Raw genomic sequence first — 24,267 nt, 5'->3', positions numbered from 1 at the left:
CTGTTCCCTTCTCTGCTGCCAGCCCCGTGTCCTGCCTCCACTGGGGGGTCAGTAACGCGCCCTCCTCTCTGCTTCCAGGGCCCGTCTCCCTCTCGCTCTGCCTGCCCGTCTCTCTGGCCTGTGCTCTCTCTCTCTGTCCTCTGGCTGTGCCTGCCCCACTTCTCGCTGGGTAAGTACCCGCCGGCTCCAGGCCCCCCGGGGCCGCCACCACGCCCTGCGCCTTTCCGCTCTGCTCAGCCGCAGGGGCGTGGATGGGGGTGTGCGTGTGAGTGGATGGGGGTGTGTGCACGCGCGCATGGGGGTGGACATTGCGTGGACGGGTGTAGACGTGTCTGAGTGTGCGTGGAGTGCATGTGTGTGAGTGTACGTGTGCACGCATGTGAGTGTGCATGGAGTGGACGTGTCTGAGTGTGCGTGGAGTGCATGTGTGTGAGTGTACGAGTGTGCACACGTGAGTGTGCATGGAGTGGACGTGTCTGAGTGTGCGTGGAGTGCATATGTGTGTGTGTGGAGTGGACATGTACATCTTGGTGTTCAGTCACGTGTGTCGACGTGTGCATGCGCGTGGCAGCTGGCTGTTCGTACACGTGTGTGCATGCGTGTGGCAGCTGGCTGTTCGTACACGTGTGTGCATGCGTGTGGCAGCTGGCTGTTCGTACACGTGTGTGCATGCGTGTGGCAGCTGGCTGTTCGTACACGTGTGTGCATGCGCGTGGCAGCTGGCTGTTCGTACACGTGTGTGCATGTGCGTGGCAGCTGGCTGTTCGTACACGTGTGTGCATGCGTGTGGCAGCTGGCTGTTCGTACACGTGTGTGCATGCGCGTCTCTTTCTCTTTTCCCCTTTTGGTTTTTCCACCTCCCGGCCCCGCGACTCTGCCTCCCTCTCCCTCTGCGCCCGCATCCATATTCCCTGTGGGATCCCCCTGCCCCTCCGGCGCCAGCAGACCTCTGTGCTCACCCTCCCCTGCTCTGCCCTGTGGCCCCCCATGTGTCCTGCCCCTCCATGGACCCTGCACTACCCTTGTGACCAGCGAGTGCCCTCCCTGCTGCCCTGTCCCTCCCATCTGCCTGCCTTGCCCTGCCTGCCCCGGAGCCGGGAATCGCCCCGAGCAGAGCCAGGGGCTGGGAGCTGTCAGCAGGGGGGAGGGGACACAGGTGAGGGTGTGGCCTAGCGAACAGGACGTTGCGCTGGGACTCAGGACACCGACCTGCTGCGTGACTTGGGCCGGTCCTTCCCCTCCCCCCGTCGAGATGCTGAGCTCCCTGGGTCTGGGACAGGACGGGTGAGGATCGGCTCCTCCGTGACCGCATCTGCGGGCAGCAAGGCTGGGCAGTGTGGCTGAAGGACACAGACTCCTCCCGGCCTGGCGTGGCCCGTGGGGCTCTGCCACGCTGGCCGGGGGTTAGTACCAGTGGGGCTGGCACAGCAGCATTCGGATCCCAGTGCAGCAGGAGTGTGCCATGTGCCCTCCCCACCTTCCACTGTCTCACGCTGGTGCAAGGGGCCGGGCTGTGCATGCTCCATGGCTCGGTACCCGCAGCTGGGGCCTGTTATTTCTCCAGGGCTGGGCCTGTGCAGACCCCTCGCCGTACGCTCTGAGGAGCGTGCAAAGCGCTGGCTCGCCCTGTGCACGAGGGCCGAGGCTGGCACGAGGTGCAGGGCGTGGCGGGGCCGGTGCAGCTCCGGGCGGGGGAGGCGGCTGTGCTGGCGGAGGTGCTAGGGGAGGTGGGGCAGAGGCTCAGAGGTGCTCGGTCGGGTTTCAGCCCCCGGACGCTGCCAGAGTCAGAGTCTCAGGAGCTCGCGTGCTCTGGCGGTGCCCGGCTCGGAGGTCGCCAGGCAGCCCCTTCCAGGGCTCGCTGACCGCAGGCTGCCATGTCTTTGGCAGCTGCAGCACTTTGCCCAGCAGGAAGGCTCTGAAGAACTCGCGGCTGGTGAGCCAGAAGGACGACGTCCACGTCTGCATCATGTGCCTGCGGGCCATCATGAACTACCAGGTACCCGGCACCTACCACGGACTTGGGGGCGACGGAGGGGACATGGGGCTTCCTCCTCAGCGGCTACTGCCCCTGCCGTCGGCCTGTGTCGAGCCCCTGCACCTGTCCCCAGGGGAAGGGGCAGGAATCCCTGCAGGGGGGCAATGGGGTCTCCTCCCCTCCTGACCCCCAGTCGCTGCAGCTGCCCTGAAGCAGGAGGGTGCGTAACTCCCAGACTCCGGCAGTTGCTCCTGCGAGGCGCGGCTGTAGCAGCTGTTACATAATTTGGAACCGGGCAGCAGGTAGCACCTGGCTTGGAGTTTCCCCTGGTGCAAAAAACGTGAACTTGGGGAATTTTATAGGAGAGAGAAAAAATGACGTCTCTGAGCAAGCGGGGAGGGCACGGGTAGCTGGTTAGAGCCCACGGGCTGCTCCGGATGAAACCCAGCACGTCCTCCTGCAGCCCTGGAGGAGCCTCTGCTTCCCAGCAGCAAAGGGGCTGGGCTGTGTGTCGGGGGTGGGAACCCCACCTCCCCCGGACCCCCGTTCCTGCCCATCCTGCTGTTGCTAGCGCCCCGCTCTCTGCCTTTCCCTCCCTCCTCAGTACGGCTTCAACCTGGTGATGTCCCATCCCCACGCCGTTAACGAGATAGCGCTCAGCCTGAATAACAAGAACCCCAGGTAAGGCGCGGGTGCCGCTCCCTTCCCCGGGCAGAGCAGCAGCAGATCGGGGGCCGGTTCCCGGCTGGTCTGACTCCCGCCCTGCGTCCCCTCCCTGGTTCCCCGCCGGGCCGAGAACCCTCCCTGGGCCTGTCTCAGCGAGGAGCGGGGCCGGGCCGGGCCGGGGGAGAGCGTGGGGATTACAGACCGTAGCAGAAAGCTGCTGGGTGACAGAACCTTTCCCCTCCAGGCGGCTGGCTCCCATCAAGCCCAGGCCTTATCGGCAGCTGGGTGGCCAGAGTGTGAAATGAGTTTGATGGGTCTCAGTCCAGGCCCCGTGGGACGGTGCCCGCAGCAGCTGGCAGACACTGGACTTGCCGATCCCTGCCAGGTCAGGGTAGCGGGAACCTGGCACCCGCCTGGGCTCTCTGGGACTCTCATCCCAGCCTGGGAGTCAGCCCGGGCAGAGAGAGGAGCCCCCGGTGCAGACTCTGCTGCTATCAGGCCAGCAGGATCCTGGCTGGGCTGTGTCCCGGCAGGGCAGGGCTTGTGGGTGGGGGAGTGAGTCACTGAGCCCGTTGGTCGTCCCCTAGGACCAAGGCCCTGGTGCTGGAGCTGCTGGCGGCTGTCTGCCTGGTGAGGGGAGGCCACGAAATCATTCTCGCTGCCTTTGACAACTTCAAAGAGGTGAGCCCGGCCCTGCCGCAAGGAGCTGCGGGGGCTGGGACGGGCATTGTGGGGCAGAGACTGGCTGTTGGGGGATGGGCTGCCCCATCTCTAGGGGTGCCCAGGCGGCTGCAATGGGGCCAGGGTGCTCTGTCCAGCCCATTGCAGCAAAGAGCAGCTGCCCTGGGATCCCGGGGTTAATCCGACAGGAGAGCAGCCCGTGCCCCGATGCCGGGGGGATGGGCACAGGGGCCTAGGGAGAGCTGTGTGCGTAAGGCGGTAACCCGTCTGCGGGCGCCTTGCAGGTCTGCAAAGAGACGCACCGCTTTGAGAAGCTCATGGACTATTTCCGGAACGAGGACAGCAACATCGATTTCATGGTGAGCAGGCGGGGGTAGCCCCCACCTGGGGAGCGTGGGGCCAGCGCTGCCCTCCCAGCGGGGCTCCAGCAAGTGCCTGGCAGCCAAGGCACTGGAGAACAGCTGCCCATGCAGGCCTGGATCCCGCCCCCAGGACTCCTGCCCCGAAGGGCGGCTGGCTGGTGCCTGGATCCCAGACCCAGTGATCCATCCCCACCCCCCCAGGCCGGTCAGCTGGTGCCTGGATCCCAGACCCAGAGATCCCCTGTCCCCCAAAAGCCGGGCGGCTGGTGCCTGGATCCTGCCCCCATGACTCCTGCCCCAAAGGCCGGCTGGTGTATAGATCCCAGACCCAGAGACCCCCTGTTCCCCAGAGGCCGGCTGGCTGGTGCCTGGATCCCAGACCCACCCAGTGACCCCACCCCCACCCCCGAAGGCCGGCTGGATGGTGTGGGTATCCTGCCCCCCCATTCCCTACGGTGACTCCCCCCCTCCCTTGCAGGTGGCCTGCATGCAGTTCATCAACATTGTGGTGCACTCGGTGGAGGACATGAATTTCCGGGTGCACCTGCAGTACGAATTCACCAAGCTGGGCCTGGAGGAGTTCCTGCAGGTAGAGTCGGGAGCACTGAGACCCCAGATCCTCCTCTGTCAGGTGCATCGCGGTAGCCTGAGGCCCCCCGGTAGCATGGAGGAGACGGACACGTGGCCAGGCTGCATCAGTCCCCCCCGGGGCCCAGCACCGGCTGCTTCAGAATGAGGCGCAATAGGCAGAGGTGGGGGGGATCTGCCCCCCAGGCCTGCTCTTGCCCCCAGTAGGATCCTTAGGCCCAGAGAGAGGGGAAGTGACTCCCCCAGGCTCACGCAGGGCAGCCGCCCTCCCTCTCCAGCCTCACCGGGCCTCAGTTTCCCTCTCTGTGACATGGGGATGGGCGACGCGAGAGGAAGGCAGCAGCAGGGGACCGTGCCGCTGGGGAGAAGCGGGCGCTCTAAGCTGGCAGGCGGCCTGCCAAGGGGAAGGGAGACGGGTGGGCGGACGGTGTTCTGCTGCCCTGACGCCGAGTTCCCCCCCACAGAAGTCGCGGCACACGGAAAGCGAGAAGCTGCAGGTGCAGATTCAGGCCTACCTGGACAACGTCTTCGACGTGGGGGGGCTGCTGGAGGACGCGGAGACCAAGAATGTGGCGCTGGAGAAAGTGGAGGAGCTGGAGGAGCACGTCTCCCACGTAGGCATCTCGGCCCGTCTGCACCACGGGCTGGGTCCCCACCCCAGCCTCTGCACCCTGCCAGGCCTGCGTGCCGTCTCCCAGCAGGGTGCTGGCAGCACCGGGAGGGGGCGACTCCAACTCCCACGTCTGCGTTCACATCTGCGGATTGCCTGGGCGGATGGGTCTGGCTGGAACCGGCGCCGGGGGTCAGGGCCGAGGTGTGGGGTGCTCTCGGCCATCACCCTCGAGGGGATTCTGCAGAGGTTCTTCCCTGGGTGGCTGGGAACATCAGACTTCCCCCAGGAGTCACAGGGGCGGGGGGCAGATTCCATGGGGCGGGAGGGGGCTTCACTTTCTGTTTGTGCTGGGGGTGTGGGGCTGCCCGTTGGGTCCTGGCAGACCCAGCAGCCGGCAGACAGGGTGTACGGCGGCTCCTAGCGCTGCCCTGTGCCCCCGGTACCAGCTGCCTCGTGCTCTTTCTGCAGTTGACGGAGAAGCTGCTGGATCTGGAGAACGAGAACGTGATGCGCGTGGCGGAGCTGGAGAAGCAGCTACTGCAGCGAGAGAAAGAGCTGGAGCTGGTCAAGGTGTGGGGCAGGATCGGGCCAGGGAACGCGGGGCCGGGGGGATGGGGCCGAGCAGCTCAGCAATGGGGCCCTGAGCCTTTCGTCTGCCATGAGCCAAGGGTGCTCCCGTCCCAGCCCCGTTCCCAGCATGCCCCTGTTCACCTGCGGAGACGCCCAGCGGGCTGGGGAGCAGCGGGGGGGCTGGTGGGAACATCCGTCGGCCCGGCCCCTTTCCATAGCGCTGAGGGCCGCGATCCCGGCCCCATGCCGAGCTCTGGGAGCCGGGGCTCTGGGGCTCAGGGCCCCTCCGGACATGGGGGCCAGGATCTGGCTCGTGGGGGGGACGCAGCCCTAACCGCCCCCTTCTGCGGGTACAGGAGACCTTCGAGAGCACGACTCACCAGGTGCACACGCTGCGCAGGATCATCAAGGAGAAGGAGGCGGCTTTCCGGCGGCACTGCGGCCCCTGCCAGCCCGGGGAGCCGGGGGGCGACCCGCTGCCGTCCCTGGAGGGTGAAGGAGACGTCCCTGACTACGACATCTGCCTCCCGGCCCTGCCTCCTGTGGAGGCTGCCCCCCCGCCCCCACCTCCCCCACCCCCTGTGCCCCCGCCGGCCCCGCCACTGCCAGGTAAGCTCAGCTCGTGCCCTGGGATTGCTGCCAGGTGCCCCCGGAGCAGCCAGCACCTCATCCTCTCCCTCTCTCCCCACAGACAAGTGCCCCCCTGCCCCTCCGCTGCCTGGGGCCTCGCCCTCCGTCGTCCTCACCGTGGGGTTGTCAGGTAGGAAGGGTCCCTATTAGGGCGCGGCGACAACGGAGTGCTGGTCCCGGGGCCACTGGGGGGGGTGTCCCATGGGGCAGGCAGGGGCCATTGGGGAGGGTCTCCTGTGGGACAGGCGGGGAGGGGTCTCCCGTAGGTTAGGCGGGGAGGATCTCCCATAGGGCAGGTGGGGAGGGGGTCTCCCATGGGATAGGCAGGGGGTCCCATTGGGGAGGGGGTCTCCTGTGGGACAGGCGGGGAGGATCTCCCATAGGGCAGGTGGGGAGGGGGTCTCCCATGGGATAGGCAGGGGGTCCCATTGGGGAGGGGGTCTGTGACGTTATTGATAGAATCTGGGACCATATAGAACATGGTTGCAACCCAAGGTCCTGTAGTGGCACCAGATCTTATTAAAGGGGGTGATATAAGGTGTCTAAGACCCGGTTAGGGGTTGCTGGGGATGATTATGGGGTCTGTGTGTCTGTATCATTTTGTAGCTGAAGTTACAGGTATTGGCTCTGTACTGTCTGTATTACAAATCTGTGCTGTGTTTCTGGTGGTGGTAGCACTGCCTAGCCTGCTTGATGGCCCATTAAGGCCCATCAGCTACACAATTGACCCATGGAGGGAGCCCACAGCCTGGGCAGAGAGGGCAGGAGAGAGGGGCACGGCCCCCAGCCCACCAGTGCAGCCGGCCACAGACCGGCCCTGTGGGCTCGCTGCGAGCGAGGCGGTTTCACGCCCTCCCTGCCCCCTTGTCCCCAGCCATCCGGATAAAGAAGCCCATCAAGACCAAGTTCCGCCTGCCCGTCTTTAACTGGACGGCCCTGAAACCCAACCAGATCAGTGGCACCGTCTTCAGTGAGCTGGACGACGAGAGGATCCTGGAGGTGGGCGCAGGGCCGGGGGCCTCATCCCGGTGGGAGGGGGAGTGGAGCTCACGGAGCCGGGGCCAGGGTGCTCCTGCCATCCTGGGGGCAGCGGTGCGCTGGGGCTGGGGCTGGCAGTGAGCAGTCCCTAGCGGGGGGTCCCATCCGTGGGTCCCCCGGGGCTGGCAGTGAGCAGTCCCTAGCGGGGGGTCCCGTCCGTGGGTCCCCCGGGGAGGCAGTGAGCAGTCCCTAGCGGGGGGTCCCGTCCGTGGGTCCCCCGGGGATAGCAGTGAGCAGTCCCTAGCGGGGGGTCCCTAGCGGGGGGTCCCGTCCGTGGGCCCCCCGGGGAGGCAGTGAGCAGTCCCTAGCGGGGGGTCCCGTCCGTGGGTCCCCCAGGGCTGGCAGTGAGCAGTCCCTAGGGGGGGGTCCCGTCCATGGGTCCCCCGGGGAGGCAGTGAGCAGTCCCTAGCGGGGGGTCCCGTCCGTGGGCCCCCCGGGGAGGCAGTGAGCAGTCCCTAGCGGGGGGTCCCCCGGGGCTGGCAGTGAGCAGTCCCTAGCGGGGGGTCCCCCGGGGCTGGCAGTGAGCAGTCCCTAGCGGGGGGTCCCCCGGGGAGGCAGTGAGCAGTCCCTAGCGGGGGGTCCCCCGGGGAGGCAGTGAGCAGTCCCTAGCGGGGTGCTGCCCCCCATTCTGCAGGGATCCCCAGGGAGCTCCCGGGCGGGGTCCCCCCAGGCCTGGCTGGCAGGTCGCGTGGCCGGTGTGGCAGTGGTGTCCCTGGTTCGGGTGCCCAGCCTGGCTGGGAGCCGTGGGGCAGGGCCTGCCAGGTGACGCTCTCCCCGCTCCCCACCAGGACCTGGACCTGGACAAGTTTGAGGAGCTCTTCAAAACCAAAGCTCAGGGCCCGGCCGTGGAGCTGGTCTGCGCCAAGAACAAGGCCTCGCACAAGGCGGCCAGCAAGGTGACGCTGCTGGAGGCCAACCGGGCGAAGAACCTGGCCATCACGCTGCGCAAGGCAGGCCGCAGCGCCGAGGAGATCTGCAGAGCCATCCACACGTAGGTGCCCCCGGGCGGGGCGGGGCGGGGCGGGGAGCCCCTGCTTTGCCCCCCAGCCTCTGGGAACGCGGGGGCTGGAATCCCCTCCCCGGGCTCCAGTGCTTGGCAGGAGCCTCTCACCCCCAGTGCCCCCCCCGGCCGGGGGAGGGAGGGGCCCAGGCAGCGCCCCCAGCCTCAGGGGAGAGCAGGCGGCTTTGCCGCGGGTACGGGGAGGGTAAATGGGAGGGCGTCTCCCCTGACTGCCCCGGCCCTGGGCTGGCGGTGTGGGGGCGGCCCTGCCCCCCGCGCGCTGACGGGTCCCGCCTGGCCGGCAGGTTTGACCTGCAGACGCTGCCGGTGGACTTCGTGGAGTGCCTGATGCGCTTCCTGCCCACGGAGGCGGAGGTGAAGCTGCTGCGGCAGTACGAGAAGGAGCGCAAGCCGCTGGAGGAGCTGGCGGACGAGGACCGGTTCATGCTGCACTTCAGCAAGGTGGAGCGTCTGGGGCAGCGCATGGCCATCATGGCGTTCCTCGGCAACTTCCACGAGAACCTCCAGCTGCTGACGCCGGTACGGGCCCTGCCCCGCCCCCCCGCTGGAGCCCGGCCCCTGGCCCTGGGCCGGCCACGAGCTCCGCCCAGAGCGGCCGAGCCCCACGCTGGAGCCCGGCCCCTGGCCCTGGCCCTGCCACGAGCTCCGCCCAGAGCGGCCGAGCCCCCCGCTGGAGCCCGGCCCCTGGCCCTGGCCCTGCCACGAGCTCCGCCCAGAGCGGCCCGAGCCCCTCGCTGGAGCCTGGCCCTGGCCCTGCCACGAGCTCCGCCCAGAGCGGCCGAGCCCCACACTGGAGCCCGGCCCTGGCCCTGGCCCTGCCACGAGCTCCGCCCAGACCGGCCCGAGCCCCCCGCTGGAGCCCGGCCCTGGCCTGGCCCTGCCACGAGCTCCGCCCAGGCGGCCCGAGCCTCGCTGGATCCTGGCCCCTGGGCCCTGGGCCTGCCACGAGCTCCGCCCAGAGCGGCCCGAGCCCCACGCTGGAGCCTGGCCCCTGGCCCTGCCACGAGCTCCGCCCAGAGCGTCCCGAGCCCCACGCTGGAGCCCGGCCCTGGCCCTGCCACGAGCTCCGCCCAGAGCGCCCCGAGCCCCACACTGGAGCCCGGCCCCTGGCCCTGCCACGAGCTCCGCCCAGGCGGCCTGAGCCCCACGCTGGAGCCTGGCCTGGCCTGGGCGGCCACAAGCTCCGCCCAGAGCGGCCGAGCCCCACGCTGGAGCCCGGCCCTGGCCCTGCCACGAGCTCCGCCCAGAGCGCCCCGAGCCCCACACTGGAGCCCGGCCCCTGGCCCTGCCACGAGCTCCGCCCAGAGCGGCCTGAGCCCCACGCTGGAGCCTGGCCCTGGCCCTGGGCCGGCCACAAGCTCCGCCCAGAGCGGCCGAGCCCCACGCTGGAGCCCGGCCCTGGCCCTGGCCCTGGCCCTGGCCTGGCCACGAGCTCCGCCCTAGAGCGGCCCGAGCCCCACGCTGGAGCCCGGCCTCTGGCCCTGGCCTGGCCACGAGCTCCGCCCAGAGCGGCCCGAGCCCCACGCTGGAGCCTGGCCCCTGGCCCTGCCATGAGCTCCACCCAGAGCGGCCGAGCCCACGCTGGAGCCCGGCCCTGGCCCTGCCACGAGCTCCGCCCAGAGCGGCCGAGCCCCACGCTGGAGCCTGGCCCTGGCCCTGCCACGAGCTCCGCCCAGAGCGGCTGAGCCCCACGCTGGAGCCTGGCCCTGGCCCTGGCCCTGCCACGAGCTCCGCCCAGAGCGGCCCGAGCCCCACGCTGGAGCCCGGCCCCTGGCCCTGCCACGAGCTCCGCCCAGAGCGGCCCGAGCCCCACGCTGGAGCCTGGCCCTGGCCCTGGCCCTGCCACGAGCTCCGCCCAGAGCGGCCCGAGCCCCACGCTGGAGCCCGGCCCCTGGCCCTGCCACGAGCTCCGCCCCCGCGGCCCGAGCCCCCCGCTGGCGCCGGGCCCTGGCCCTGCCACGAGCTCCGCCCAGAGCGGCCCGAGCCCCACGCTGGAGCCAGGCCCTGGCCCTGCCACTAGCTCCGCCCAGGCGGCCGAGCCCCACGCTGGAGCCCGGCCCTGGCCCTGCCACGAGCTCCGCCCAGAGCGGCCGAGCCCACGCTGGAGCCCGGCCCTGGCCCTGCCACGAGCTCCGCCCAGAGCGGCCCGAGCCCCACGCTGGAGCCCGGCCCCTGGCCCTGGCCCTGCCACGAGCTCCGCCCAGAGCGGCCCGAGCCCCACGCTGGAGCCTGGCCCTGGCCCTGCCATGAGCTCCGCCCTAGAGCGGCCCGAGCCCCACGCTGGAGCCTGGCCCCTGGCCCTGCCACGAGCTCCGCCCAGAGTGGCCCGAGCCCCACGCTGGAGCCTGGCCCTGGCCCTGCCACGACCTCCGCCCAGAGCGGCCCGAGCCCCACGCTGGAGCCCGGCCCCTGGGCCCTGGCCCTGCCATGAGCTCCGCCCTAGAGCGGCCGAGCCCCACGCTGGAGCCTGGCCCTGGCCCTGGCCCTGCCACGAGCTCCGCCCTAGAGCGGCCGAGCCCCACGCTGGAGCCCGGCCCCTGGCCCTGGCCCTGCCACGAGCTACGCCCTAGAGCGGCCGAGCCCCACGCTGGAGCCCGGCCCCTGGCCCTGGCCCTGCCACGAGCTCCGCCCAGAGCGGCCCGAGCCCCAGGCTGGAGCCCCGCCCCTGGACCTGACACGAGCTCCGCCCAGAGCGGCCCGAGCCCCACGCTGGAGCCCGGCCCCTGGCCCTGGGCTGGCCACGAGCTCCGCCCTAGAGCGGCCCGAGCCCCACGCTGGAGCCTGGCCCTGGCCCTGCCACGAGCTCCGCCCAGAGCGGCCCGAGCCCCACGCTGGAGCCCGGCCCCTGGCCCTGGCCCTGCCACGAGCTCCGCCCAGAGCGGCCCGAGCCCCACGCTGGAGCCCGGCCCCTGGCCCTGGGCTGGCCACGAGCTCCGCCCTAGAGCGGCCTGAGCCCCACGCTGGAGCCTGGCCCTGGCCCTGCCACGAGCTCCGCCCTAGAGCGGCCTGAGCCCCACGCTGGAGCCTGGCCCTGGCCCTGCCACGAGCTCCGCCCTAGAGCGGCCCGAGCCCCACGCTGGAGCCCGGCCCCTGGCCCGTGGCCCTGGCCCTGCCACGAGCTCCGCCCAGAGCGGCCCGAGTCCTGTGCCCGGGGACCTGGCTATGGGAACTGAGGATTCGACCGCCAAGGCGAGGGAGGGGAGGGCCAGGGGTTGGGCTCGTCGGTGATGCCCCATTGGCTTCAGTGCAGCGACGCTGCGTCGGGCCGTTGATGGCACCAGGTCCTGGGGGCCAGTTAAACCCCCGCTGGCTCCAGCCCCTGGGGTGCACCTAAGGGCATGTGCTGCCCCCACCCCCCAAGACCGGGGTAGCGGACGTGACACTCGGTGATTTGGTCCCTCTCCTGCCCCTCCAGCAACTCAACGCCGTCATCGCTGCCTCGGCCTCCGTCAAGGCCTCTCAGAAGCTGAAGCACGTGCTGGAGGTGAGCGGGCGCGTGGCCGGCCCCGCTCCCTGCGGTGGGACGGGGGGCCCGGGGCAGAGGGGCGTCCCTGGCGCGTGGCCGGCCCCGCTCCCTGCGGCGGGACGGGGGGCCCGGGGCGGAGGGGCGTCCCTGGCGCGTGGCCGGCCCGCTCCTGCGGCGGGACGGGGCCCGGGCGGAGGCGTCCTGGCGCGTGGCCGGCCCCGCTCCCTGCGGCGGGACGGGGGGCCCGGGGCGGAGGGGTGTCCCTGGCGCTGGCCTGGGACTGCTCAGCAGGTAGAACAGGAGGCAGAGGCGTGGCTGCCGGGAGGTCCCTGGGGATTTAGGCTTCTCTCTGCAGCCCGGCGCTGCCCGACCTGCCAGCTGCTCCTTGTCTGGGGGGACGGCCGGTGGGAGCCCCAGGCAGGTGCTGGGGCTGGAACCTGGGCAGTGAGCTGGGTTAGGGGCCACGGAGACGAGGCGGGAGCCCGGCTGGGTGACTGCAGCAGGGAAGGGAGCTGGGGGCTAGGCCCATTTTACAGACGGGGAAGGTGAGGCCCAGGGGCTGACTCACTTGGCATGTTGGGAAGGGAACCCGAGTCCTGGCTTCCCCTTGGCAGCTGACGCTTGAGGCAGGAGGCTGCTCTGGGCTAGGAGGTGGGAAGGGACGCGGGGGCTGCCTGCAGGCTCTGGCTGGCGGCTGGTTTCGTGTCTCTGACCCTGCCCTGCGGGTCCCTCTGCAGATTATCCTGGCCCTGGGCAACTACATGAACAGCAGCAAACGCGGCTGCGTCTACGGCTTCAAGCTGCAGAGTCTGGACCTGGTAAGGAGCCTTTGGGCCGCTTGCGTGTCGAGGCTGCTGGCCGTGCACACCCGTGCACGTGCACGGACGCCGATCGGTGCACGCACCCTAGTGCGCTCACGCTTTGTACACGAGGTGCATGTTTGTGCAGCTACTTCCACGTGTGTCTATTTGCACGTGTACATGCGCAGGTGCAAGCCAGCGAGGCCCCGTGCACCCCCCCCCACCACAGCCCTGACCCCCCCCCTCACTCTGCTCCCCTCCCCGAAGCTGCTGGACACCAAGTCGACAGACCGGAAGCTGACGCTGCTGCACTTCATCGCGCTGACCGTGCGGGAGAAGTACCCGGACCTGGCCACCTTCTGGCAGGAGCTGCACTTCGTGGAGAAGGCAGCAGCAGGTAAAGCAGCTGCCCTGCCCCCCCTCCTCCCCCCCAGTGGCTGGGGAGCCTCGGGGCTCCATCCCTGGGCCCTGGAGCCAGCCCCACAGGGCTCTGCAGCTCGCCCTGCTTCCCGCCGGCCTGGCCCAGCCCGGGCCCGGGAATGCTCCAGCGGCTGAGCCCGCCATGGGCCGATCAAGGGGGACGTGTGGCTTTCCCGAGGGTTAAAGCTCTCCCCTCCCCTGGCCGCCGAGCCCCTCCCGTCCCTGTCGGGGGGCTGCACCCCACCCTGCTGCGGATCCTGCCCCCCCGTTAGCCGGACACCCGCCCCCAGCGGCATGTCCCCGAGCAGAGGGGGATGTCTCTTCCCCTGACCCCCCCGTTCCCCCCCCCCCCGCAGTGTCCCTGGAGAACGTGCTGCTGGACGTAAAGGAGCTGGGGCGCGGCATGGACCTGATCCGGCGGGAGTGCAGCATTCACGACAACAGCGTCCTGCGCAGCTTCCTGGGCGCCAGCGAGGGCCGGCTGGAGAAGCTGCAGAAGGACGCCAAGACGGCGGAGGTGAGGGGGTGGGGGAGGCTGGGGGCGGGGCGGGACAGCTCGGGGGGCGCTGCTCTCCGGCGGCTGGCCCAGTGCAGCAGGGCAGAGCATCCTGCCAGGGTCCCAGCGGCAGGATCTGTCTCGGGGGGTCTCCTTTCCCTCGCAGGGGCTGGGATTGTACCAGAGCAGCTATGGAGTGAGCAGCAGCAGCCCAGGCATGGGGTTCTCCCCCCGACTCCTCCTCTGGCCCCCACAAGCACCCCGCGAGCTCAGGGCCTGGGGCGAGCCCCTTCTGACGCCCCGGGCCTGTCGGTTGAGTTGTGGGACTCGTGACTAAAAAGCAGGCGCTAAGAAATGCTCTTGGGGCAGACCTGTGTGCCAGCGTGTGGGTGGATGTGCACTGTGCACCAGACCCACGTGCACATCCAGCGTGCAGCCAGGCGGGAGCTGTGCACACGCGCTGTGCACCAGACCCACGTGCACATCCAGCGTGCAGCCAGGCGGGAGCTGTGCACACGCGCTGTGCACCAGACCCACGTGCACATCCAGCGTGCAGCCAGGCGGGAGCTGTGCACACGCGCTGTGCACCAGAACTGTGTGCACATCCAGCGTGCAGCCAGGCGGGAGCTGTGCACACGCACTGTGCACCAGACCCGTGTGCACATCCAGCGTGCAGCCAGGCGGGAGCTGTGCACACGCGCTGTGCACCAGAACTGTGTGCACATCCAGCGTGCAGCCAGGCGGGGGCTGTGCACACGTGCTGTGCACCAGACCCACGTGCACATCTAGCGTGCAGCCAGGCGGGAGCTGTGCACACACGCTGTGCACCAGAACTGTGTGCACGTCCCATGTGGGACCGGATGGTATTTTGCACGTCACAGCATTTGAAATTCTGGCCATCTGGCTGGTGTAGGGATGCGCCTTGGGGGCCGGGGGGCGTGTGGAGTTTGCTAAGATCCTGTTTGGCAGGACGCCTACAACACGGTCGTGCGCTACTTCGGCGAGAGCCCCAAGACGATGCCCCCCTCTGTGTTCTTCCCTGTCTTCGTCCGCTTCATCCGCTCCTACAAGGTGAGTGGAGCCCCCTGCAGAGCCGGCCCCCCCCCGGGTCCCTCCCCGCTCTGCACCCTGGGGCTGGGTTCAGGCCGCAGCGGCAGGCTCCTTCCTGCCATTGTCCCACACGGGAAGCGGCTGCCCCTGCTGCTCGGCTCCTCCCTGGCCGCCCTGCTGCTCCTGGACCCAGCCCGGCTGCCCTGCCCTGCCCTGCTACGCCATCCGTGGTGCCCTGCTGCCCTCTCCCTCCGCCTCTGCCCGGCTTGCTCCTGCCGGCTGCCCCCCGTTAACACACACACCCCCCCCCCCCGTTGTGCCGCAGGACGCAGAGCAGGAGAACGAGCAGCGGAAGAAGCAGGAGGAGGTGCTGCGGGAGAAGATGCTGGCTCAGGAGGCCAAGAAGCTGGAGAAGGTAGGGAGGGGCTGCTGGTACGGGGGGGGGGGGGGAACAGCCCGGAGCTCCCCCCCACATCCCTATGGCACTTCACCCGTCGAGCCAAGCGGCACAGGGACAAAGCTGAAGGCGGGTCCCAGGAAGGGGTGTCATGGCTGTGGCGGGGATCATGAATCATACTCTCTTCCATGGGATGGGCTGCAGGGACGGGACACATGCACCCACGGGTGACACTGCTCCCATCCTGCATACCTGGAAGGGTGCGGGGGGTGGGCCGGAGGCGGTTCTGGGGGAGCCGGCCGGATGTGCCTGGCGCCGTGGGGGGATTACCGGTGGGATCCGCCGTGGGGGGGGGGGTCCTGGCCGGGCGGGATCAGCCCCGGGAGGGCGGTACAGGCTGGGGATCAGCCCGGGGTGGGGGTACAGGCCGGTGGGATCATCCCCGGGAGGGCGGTACAGGCTGGGGGATCAGCCCGGGAGGGGTGGGGAGTACGGTACAGGCCGGGCGGGCTCCATCTCAGGGGGAGGGGTGGGTCTCCTTTCCCCAGCCCTTCACCCACCCCGTGCCCGTTGCAGCGGAACAAGTGGCAGCAGCAGGAGCTGATTGCAGAGCTGCGCCGGCGCCAGGCCAAGGAGCACCGGCCTGTCTACGAGGGCAAGGACGGGACCATCGAGGACATCATCACGGGTAGGTGCCCGCCTCACCCCCCACGGGTGCTGGGGGAGCCCCAGAGGCAGCGTGGCCTAGTGGCTGGGGCGCCGGGCCAGGACTCAGGACGCCTGGGTCCTGTTCCCGGGTCTGCCCCTGCCCTGCTGGGGGCCCCTCGCGGTGCCACGTCTGGTTGGTTGGAAGCTGGCTTGGGGCAGGAGCCATCTCGTGCCACGGACACATGCAACGCCGGCCCTGAGGTGCTGCTAGCCGCCAGCCGGGGACGCCCGTGGCTGCTCCCTGGGGTGGGGGGCCGGGATGGGCGCGGCCGTGCGGGCTTTGACGCGTGTCTCTGTCAAACGTCTGCAGTGCTGAAGAGCGTCCCCTTCACGGCCCGATCCGCCAAACGGGGCTCTAGGTTCTTCTGCGACCCGTCCCACCACGATGAGTCTAACTGTTAGCCCCGGGCGCTGTAACGCCCTGCCAAGGTATCGCCCCTGAGCCCTGCTCCCCGTGCATGGCCCCGGGCGGAGCAGCCCGTCCTGCATGCACTGGCACCTTCCCACTGCCACCCCCTGTGCTGACGGGCACCCAGCCTGGCACTGCATGCACCCCCGTCCTGCCCCCGGACGCAGCGCCCTGTCTGCATTCCCCCCCTCCCCCCGATGGCCGCGCACCTGTGCTGACGGGCACCCAGCCTGGCACTCCATGTACCTCCCACCCCGCCCCCGGACGGAGCGCCCTGTCTGCATCCCTTCCGACCACCACACCCCCTATGCTGACGGGCACCCAGCCTGGCACTGCATGCACCCCCATCCTGCCCCCTGACGGAGCGTCCTGTCTGCATTCCCCCCCACCCCCGATGGCCGCGCACCTGTGCTGACGGGCACCCAGCCTGGCACTGCATGCACCCCCATCCCGGAGCATGCGCCCTCGATGCTAACGCAGTAGAGTAGTTTACTAAATGCACCCCCCAAGGGGGCTCGGTGTCTGCACGGGGGGGACTGGCTCGTTGCCCCAGTGCATGGAGGGGCGTCGGTGGAGCCGTGGGGACAGGCTGTGTATCAGGAGGAAGGTGCTGAGCCCGACGCTGGATGTGGGGGGCTGGGGGCTTCGGGGGTGGGTGGGCTGCAGAATCCAGCTCAGTGGCTGCTCCCACGTGACACTGCCCCTCTGTGGAGCGAGTTCACAGCACCTGGCAGCCTGGGCAAGGCCGGGCTGCCACAGCGAGCGGTTGTGCCCCTCCCCTGTTCGGGGGATGGGGGTGGGGTCATGCTTTGGGTGGGGGTGAAACGGGATTGCGGCCCTTAACATGACGGAGCAAGGAGGTCGAACCCCTAAACCAGCCCCCCCCGGCCTGTGGGGCTTCCCAGCTCTGGAATGGGGCATGGTCCTGCGCCCCCCCCCTTGTTTCTGTCCCACCCCAGCAGCAGGAACAATCTGCCTCTAGCTCCTTGGCCAGGGCAGAGGATAAGAGACCCCCCCCTCCCTCCCAGCTCTAACCTGCTGTGCCACTTCTGCCTAAATGAGCCCCGCGTGGCCAGCGCTGCTGGGCGAAGGGCCCTGCAGCCTGGCGCAGTGCCCCACCCCAGGGTGCTGCCCAGGCAGGACTCTGCGGCCAGAGCACAGAGGAGCTGCCAGGGGCGCGGTGGGGCTGATTTTTCCCAGGCATGCAAAGCAGGTGTGGCGTCTCTGCTGGGCGGGGCTGGGGGTCGGGTGGGGTCACTGGTCTCACCAGCCTGGAGACGCTGCTGCAGGAGGGAAGGGGCGGGTGGCTGCAGTCACCCCCCAGAGCTGGGCACCTCTCAGTAGCTGCCGCTGCACGGGCACTCGGGCCTGCCCATGGCCCCTGCTCCCCCGTCCCTAACACCCTCTCTCTCCCCTTCACAGACCTTCACTCCCGGCCGCTCAGACGGGCCAACGCCGCCAGCCGGAGCCTGGACCCATCCGCTGGGACTCTCCCCAGGGGCCTCTGTCCTGCCCCTCCTGCCCCCTGCCCCGACTCCGCACTGAAGGACCAAAGGGACCTCGGGCGAGGCTGGCTCTGTGCCTTGGGAAGTGCCTTAGAGCGACAGTATTAGCGAGTGCCTGCACCTCCGGGGCAGGGAAGGAGCCAGGCTCGCGGACAGGACTGGCCGGCACTGCCGGGGCCGGCAGGCAGGGGAGACCCCCGGCGTCAGCAGGACACTGGCAGCTGCAGAAACCCCTGGCGCTCGGGCTCAAGTGGCCGTGACGCTGGGTTTGGGGGCCCCCCCGGCCCTGTGTTTTGAGTCTTGGGGAGCAGTGTTAGACCGATTTCCCCCCACATCCTGCAGCAGCCCAGTGGGTCTCAAGCCAGCACAGCCTGGGGGCCTGGGCTGTTCCCACCTTTATCAGCTCCTGCCAGCGGCAGCCAGCCCGCTCCCCGCCGCTCGGAAACGCTCCAGCCCACGGCCGCATAGGCAGAAGCTGACCCCGCGGGGCGGCCCCTGGCCTGGAAGGGGCACCGCAGGGTGGATGCGGTGGGAGCCGGCCCGGCCTGCTTGGCAGCCGTGGCTGTTTAAATGCCCTCCGGCAGTGATGTTCCAGCATCAAAGCCAAGCAGCTCCCAGGCGGGCCTTCCGCAGGCACAAGGCTGCATCTTGCACCGCCCATGGGCCGATTTCCCATCGCGGGCCCTGGGGTGGGGGGGCGCCAGGGCTGGGTACGGCTGACACTGGGCATGTGCTGGAGCTAGTAATGCTGTGCCCAGGGCTGGGAACCACTTTCCTAAACCCAGAAGCCTTCTCTAGGCCAGCCCAGCCCAGCCTGCTGTGTCCTCCTCCCAGGGGCAGCTCCTGCCACGCCCGGCCATTGACTGGCGGCTCCTGCCCAGCAGGAGAGCCCCTCTCTGGTGGGGCAGATGGGGCCCAGCTAGGGTGGCGGCCAGGATGCTGCAGGGAGTTGGGTACCAGCTTCCACTGCAATTTGGACCTGAATTAACTTCACGCCTGAGGCCGGAGTAACACCATCCAAGCTAGGCCTGAGCCTCCCCGGCTCCAGGGATGTTCTCCCAACCCTGCCTCCCCGGCATCAAGCCGTGCTGCCTCCTCCTTGCCGCGCCAGTCGGTAGCGCCTCAAGGCCAGTCCTTAAAGGTGGGCTGGGGCCTCGGTGTGCCCTGCCCCCATTCTCAGCCAGGGCCTGCCCTGACAAACAGGGGTGGGCTCTTCTGTAGGGAAAAAGCCAGACCAAATACTAAGTGCAGTGGGCACTGCCGCGCCCCGCACTGGGCCTTTGCGCCCGTCTCCTTGGCAAAGCAACGGCTGTACTCACCCTTCTCGTTCGTTCTGCTCCGCGCCAGCTCGCTGGGGTCTGCCATGCCTGGTGCCTCTCTGCTCTGCCCTGACACTGCCCACCCCCAGGAGAGTCTCTTGGGGGAACTGACCCCCTGCACCCCCCCCCGGCCCACAGCCAGGGCAGGGCAGGCAGCTTGCTGCAGGGCTCCTGGCACTTCGGTGGGACACATCAGTGAAGTGCCCCAGTGGGCCCTGGTCCAGCCACCTGAACCAAACAAACTCCCTTGAGCACGCGGGCTGTGAAAGACTCTGCAAACCCGTTTCAGCTCCAGCGTGGGGGAGGGCACGTCAGCACCCCGCCAGCAACGCACGTGGGCCTTGGAGGACACGTGCTGTGGCAGCCACTAAACCAAAGACGCTCACCCCCCGTCACAGTCGTGGCACAAGGCCTCAGCCCTCACCCTGCCCCCGCAGCAGCCGTGCCCTGCCTGGAAGAGCTAATCCACATGCTCGTCCTCGTCTGTGGCCAGCAGCATGGGAGGCTGTTCCGAACCCCGGGAGGGAGCTGCGCTGGGAATTAGCCCCCCCACACACACACTTTGCCCGGGTATCTTTCAGCGCAGACCAGCACTTTACCCCACACACTTCCTGTCTCACTCGCAGCCCTGGGCCTTGAGCTCCTGCCCCAGCGCCCGGGGCTGCACGAACACTATTGGAACGAAAGGGACCAAGGCCCAGGCGGTGGCTGGAGCGGGGCCGCTGCCCGCCCCACTGGGTACAGCCTTGCTGCGCCAGCAGCGCTCTGTAGCTAGGTGAGACTTTTTGTACATGTGAAATATACTGACTGTTGTATGCAGCCTGCTGTGCACCATTCCTAATGCCGGGCGAGCCCACGGATCCGCCCAGCCGCGGCCTGGGAAAGCCGGGCTGAGCCTGGCCCCAGCCTTGGGGCCTGAGATGTGCTCGGCCTGCACTGGTGCTGGGGAAGCTTACCCAGCACCCTCCCCCTCCCCTCGCAGCATGTGGGGGGGGGCAGCTAGAGCCCTCCCTGCCAGCCGCCAGGACTGGCCCGGCTCCGACACACTCATGGGTGAAACCAGCCATGATGGAAGTGGGGCAGGTTGGTCCCCCCAGTGCACAGGTGGGGCCCAAGGCCGAGCTGTGACTCACCCCGTGAGCCGAGCCCTGTGCACCCGCGGGTGCAGCCAAGGCCACCTGGGAGGGCATTTGTCTCTGGTGCAGCCGAGCTCCCCTCCCTGTTTGGGGCGAGCGCAAGGGAGTGTTTGGGGTTTTCTATACCCAGTGCCCCCCTTCTGTGCTCTACGGCCCCACGCAGGGCAGGCACAAGCCCCAGGGCAGGAGACCACCAGAGCCGGCCTCCTGCCTCGTCTCAGGGGGCTGCTCCCCACAAGGAGGTTTGATCTCCCAGCGGGGGCCCCATTTCCCAGCTCCTTGGGGCTCCCGACGGCCTGGAGTTGAGCAGGCACCTGCGTGCCCACCCCTGCACCGACAGGCCAAGCCTGCCAGCTGCGCTCTGCCAGGGGAGGCTCCGTGTCAGCCCCCAACCCCAAGGGGCTCCGGCCCGGAACACCCCCAGGCTCAACCAGGGGCTCAGCTCCTTGCACTGGGCCAAGGGTGATGGGGCCTGCGCTCAGCAGAGGCCTGGGGGGGCGCAGCCCATTGCCTGTCACATGACAGAGCCCACCCCCGGTCAGCTCCTCGGGGGCTGGACACGTGCAATGGTACCATGAGACGGCAGCCGCAAGGCCACATTTATAAATATTATTATTTAAAAACCCCTTTAATTCCCAGAGTACGAGCAGGCCGCGGGTCCTGGCTACTCAGCAGCACACGCCCCCGCAGCCAACCCCGCAGGGCGCCCCAGGCACCCATGATCCTCGGCGCAGCCACAGACCCGCCTGTGAGAGCCGCATTCGTCCGCTGCGGCCCAGGCCCCCTCCAGAGCGCCGCTGTCCTGGGGCCGGTCCTCTGAGCGCCGAGGGGCCGGCCAAGCAGAGGTGGTCACAGCAGCCCCGGGGGCGACGGGTCCTCGGGTGCAGGGACGGGGGGAAGGAGTCCTGGGTGGAGCGGGGCCCCCTCTCTGCTCTCTCAGGCGCCCCCAGTCCTGGGGCAGAGCCGCAGCCCCCCGCCCGCACCGAGCTGTCCGGAGCCTCTGCCCAGCTCAGCGACAGTCCCGCAGACCTGGCTACTGATCGTCGTCCAGCTGCTGCAGCAGCGTCCGACGCCGCTTCTCCAGCTCGCCCTCGCTCGGCTCGCTGTCCGACGTGTCCCAGACGCTCTGTGTGGGGGCGGGGAGAGAGATCAGGGGGGCAGCCTGCCCCACTGCCAGCGTCCCGCCCCCCTGCCTGCCCCACTGCCGGCGTCCTGCCCCCCTGCCTGCCCGCCCCACTGCCGGTGTCCTGCCCCAGTGCCTGCCCCACTGCCGGCGTCCCGCCCCCCCTGCCTGCCCCACTGCCAGCGTCCCGCCCCCCTGGCTGCCCCACTGCCGGTGTCCTGCCCCACTGGCTGCCTCACAGCCGGTGTCCTGCCTCATTGCCTGCCCTACAACCTGCGCCACAGCCAGCATCCGACCCCCCTGCCTGCCCCACAGCCGCAGTCCTGCCCCATTGCCTGCCCTGCAACCTGCGCCACAGGCAGCGTCCGACCCCCCTGCCTGCCCCACAGCTGCAGTCCTGCCCCATTGCCTGCCCCACTGCCGGTGTCCTGCCCCAGTGCCTGCCCTGCAACCTGCGCCACAGCCAGCGTCCGACCCCCCTGCCTGCCCCACAGCCGCAGTCCTGCCCCCCTGCCTGCCCCACTGCCTGCCCTGCAACCTGCCTCACAGCCGGTATCCTGCCCCCCTGCCTGCCTCACAGCCGGTGTCCTGCCCCATTGCCTGCCCTGCAACCTGCACCACAGCCAGCGTCCGACCCCCCCTGCCTGACCCACAGCCGCAGTCCTGCCCCATTGCCTGCCCTGCAACCTGCGCCACAGCCAGCGTCCGACCCCCCTGCCTGCCCCACAGCCGCAGTCCTGCCCCATTGCCTGCCCTGCAACCTGCGCCACAGCCAGCGTCCGACCCCCCTGCCTGCCCCACAGCCGCAGTCCTGCCCCATTGCCTGCCCTGCAACCTGCGCCACAGCCAGCGTCCGACCCCCCTGCCTGCCCCACTGCTGCCATCCTGGGCCACACCTGCCTCTAGCCCCTCCTACCCCCACCCCTGTCCTGCCCCCTTCTTGCCCCCCAAAGCCAGGACTGCCACCTCCCCTGCCCCCCACTTACCTTCTCCCGCTTGAGGCTGCGCTGGGGGGGGCGCCGTCGCCCCTCCGCCCGCTCCGGCTCCTTCTCCTTCCCCTTCCTGCCCCTCTCTGTCCCTCGCTCGCCCTCGCTCTGGGGGCTGTTCTGTAACACAGTGGCTGGGGCTCAGGGGGGGGATTCCACCAGCGCCCTCCCCGCCCCGGGCTTGGCACCGTCCCCTCCCCCGCTGCACTCACCGATTTGTGCCTCTTCTTCTTGCTTTTCTTCTTCTGCTTCCTGGCCTTGCGGGAGCTGAGATCTGCGGGCAGAGGGGGCGTCAGGCGGGCCCCAGGCTCTGCACCAAGGGGCCCAGCCCCCCCCCCACCTGCCCGGGCAGCCCCGGCACCCACCTGAGCCGGGCGAGGAGGAGAGCGCCGAGCCGGACTCCGAGGGATTCCGCTTCCGCCTCTTCTGGGCCCGCTGGTGCTGGGCCTCCAGCTCCGACTCTGAGCCCTGGTGGGGGGGGGAGGGGGGGTTAACACGGCCCAGGTTGGCCCCCTCGCCCCAGCACCTGACTTTGGGCCCCTGTTCTCCCCGCCCCCGTCCGCCAGCACCAATGGGCATCCGGGGCGCAGGCCTGGCTCTGGGTGAGCCCAGCGCACAGGCCCAGGCCCTCGCCCTGGTCCAGCCGGCCCGCCCCAGCCCCGGCCCCGGCCCCGGCCCCGGCCCTCACCGACTGCGAGCGCTTCCGGTGGTGCTTCCTGCCTCTCTTGGCGTGTTTCTTGGCCTTGGCGTGGTAGTGCTGGCACTCGTCCTGGGGGGCACAGAGCCACAGCCCGTCAGGGGCCTCTCAGAGCACAGCGAGGTGGGAAGGAGACAGCGGGTAGCCCCAAGAGCTGCCATCCCCTCCACCTGGGACCCAGAGGATCCCCTCACCCCACCTTGGGGCACAGCCCTGCCCCCTCCACATGGGACCCAGAGCCCCCCCCCCGGGCACAGCTCTGCCCCCTCCACACAGGGGCAGAGCCCCGCCCCTCCACACAGAGCCCCTGAGCCCCCACCCCCGGGCACAGCCCTGCCCCCTCCACACAGGGCCCCAGAGCCCCCACCCCCGGGGCAGAGCCCTGTCCTCCACACAGGGCCCCAGAGCCCCGGGCAGAGCCCCGCCTCCACACAGGGCCCCAGAGCCCCACCCCAGGCACAGCTCTGCCTCCACACCGGGCCCCAGAGCCCCCATCCACCCGGGGCACAACCCTGCCCCCTCCACACAGGGCCCCAGAGCCCCCACCCCCCCGGGGCACAGCCCTGCCCCCTCCACACAGCGCCCCAGAGCCCCCACCCTCCCGGGGCAGAGCCCTGCCCCCTCCACATGGGACCCAGAGCCTCCCCTCACCCCCACCCCGGGGCAGAGCCCTGCCCCCTCCACACAGGGCCCCAGAGCCCCCATCCACCCGGGGCACAACCCTGCCCCCTCCACACAGCGCCCCAGAGCCCTCGGGCAGAGCCCCGCCTCCACACAGCACCCCAGAGCGGGCAGAGCCCCGCCTCCACATGGGCCCCAGAGCCCCACCCCGGGGCAGAGCCCTGCCCTCCACACAGGGCCCCAGAGCCCCATCCCCGGGCACAACCCTGCCTCCACACAGGGCCCCAGAGCGCCCGGGCACAGCCCTGCCCTCCACACAGAGCCCCAGAGCCCCACCCCTCGGGCACAACCCTGCCCCTCCACACAGGGCCCCAGAGCCCGCCCCGGGCACAGCCCTGCCCTCCACACAGGGCCCCAGAGCCCCACCCCCGGGCACAACCCTGCCCCTCCACACAGGGCCCCAGAGCGCCCCGGGCACAGCCCTGCCCCTCCACACAGGGCCCCAGAGCCCCCACCCTCCCGGGCAGAGCCCTGTCCTCCACACAGGGCCCCAGAGCCTCCCCTCACCCCCACCTTGGGGCACAGCCCTGCCCCCTCCACACAGAGCCACAGAGCCCCCACCCCGCCGGGCACAGCCCTGCCTCCACACAGGGCCCCAGAGCGCCCCGGGCACAGCCCTGCCCCTCCACACAGGGCCCCAGAACGCCCCGGGGCACAGCCCTGCCCTCCACACAGGGCCCCAGAGCCCCCACCCTCCCGGGCAGAGCCCTGTCCTCCACACAGGGCCCCAGAGCCTCCCCTCACCCCCACCTTGGGGCACAGCCCTGCCCCCTCCACACAGAGCCCCAGAGCCCCCACCCCGCCGGGCACAGCCCTGCCCCTCCACACAGGGCCCCAGAGCGCCCCGGGCACAGCCCTGCCCCCTCCACACAGGGCCCCAGAGCGCCCCGGGCACAGCCCTGCCCTCCACACAGGGCCCCAGAGCGCCCC

At 69.8% G+C, this 24,267-nt stretch overlaps 2 protein-coding genes across 11 annotated transcripts in view; one reads left to right on the top strand and one right to left on the bottom strand.

Annotated features, from left to right (window-relative positions):
• Positions 1–19,529, top strand: part of FMNL3 (formin like 3) — a 50,011-nt gene extending 30,482 nt beyond the window's left edge. For 3 of the 7 annotated variants that reach the window (XM_039514673.1, XM_039514672.1, XM_039514670.1), the window contains 20 exons: positions 1,888–1,996; positions 2,580–2,656; positions 3,229–3,322; positions 3,607–3,681; positions 4,163–4,273; positions 4,737–4,886; positions 5,354–5,455; positions 5,812–6,064; positions 6,147–6,215; positions 6,960–7,084; positions 7,912–8,114; positions 8,429–8,663; positions 11,560–11,628; positions 12,348–12,428; positions 12,678–12,807; positions 13,187–13,347; positions 14,296–14,397; positions 14,702–14,791; positions 15,350–15,461; positions 17,313–17,647. In XM_039514673.1, the coding sequence (XP_039370607.1) occupies positions 1,888–1,996; positions 2,580–2,656; positions 3,229–3,322; positions 3,607–3,681; positions 4,163–4,273; positions 4,737–4,886; positions 5,354–5,455; positions 5,812–6,064; positions 6,147–6,215; positions 6,960–7,084; positions 7,912–8,114; positions 8,429–8,663; positions 11,560–11,628; positions 12,348–12,428; positions 12,678–12,807; positions 13,187–13,347; positions 14,296–14,397; positions 14,702–14,791; positions 15,350–15,461; positions 17,313–17,503 (2,539 nt within the window). In that variant the 3' untranslated portion in view covers positions 17,504–17,647. Of the gene's footprint in view, positions 1–105; positions 170–1,887; positions 1,997–2,579; positions 2,657–3,228; positions 3,323–3,606; positions 3,682–4,162; positions 4,274–4,736; positions 4,887–5,353; positions 5,456–5,811; positions 6,065–6,146; positions 6,216–6,959; positions 7,085–7,911; positions 8,115–8,428; positions 8,664–11,559; positions 11,629–12,347; positions 12,429–12,677; positions 12,808–13,186; positions 13,348–14,295; positions 14,398–14,701; positions 14,792–15,349; positions 15,462–15,791; positions 15,911–17,312 lie in introns of those variants that run through there. The other 4 variants (XM_039514667.1, XM_039514669.1, XM_039514674.1 and 1 more) reach the window with 4 other exon arrangements.
• A 925-nt stretch (positions 19,530–20,454) lies between these two features.
• Positions 20,455–24,267, bottom strand: part of PRPF40B (pre-mRNA processing factor 40 homolog B) — a 30,847-nt gene continuing 27,034 nt past the window's right edge. For 3 of the 4 annotated variants that reach the window (XM_039514734.1, XM_039514735.1, XM_039514736.1), the window contains 5 exons: positions 22,648–22,728; positions 22,325–22,427; positions 22,172–22,233; positions 21,960–22,079; positions 20,748–20,976 (listed from right to left, as the gene is read on the bottom strand). In XM_039514734.1, the coding sequence (XP_039370668.1) occupies positions 20,884–20,976; positions 21,960–22,079; positions 22,172–22,233; positions 22,325–22,427; positions 22,648–22,728 (459 nt within the window). In that variant the 3' untranslated portion in view covers positions 20,748–20,883. Of the gene's footprint in view, positions 20,977–21,959; positions 22,080–22,171; positions 22,234–22,324; positions 22,428–22,647; positions 22,729–24,267 lie in introns of all 4 variants that reach the window. The other variant, XM_039514732.1, reaches the window with a different exon arrangement.

Source organism: Mauremys reevesii, linkage group 25 (assembly GCF_016161935.1).
Source record: "Mauremys reevesii isolate NIE-2019 linkage group 25, ASM1616193v1, whole genome shotgun sequence".
Lineage (NCBI taxonomy): Eukaryota > Metazoa > Chordata > Testudines > Geoemydidae > Mauremys > Mauremys reevesii.
This window is presented reverse-complemented; position numbering and strand designations above follow the sequence as displayed.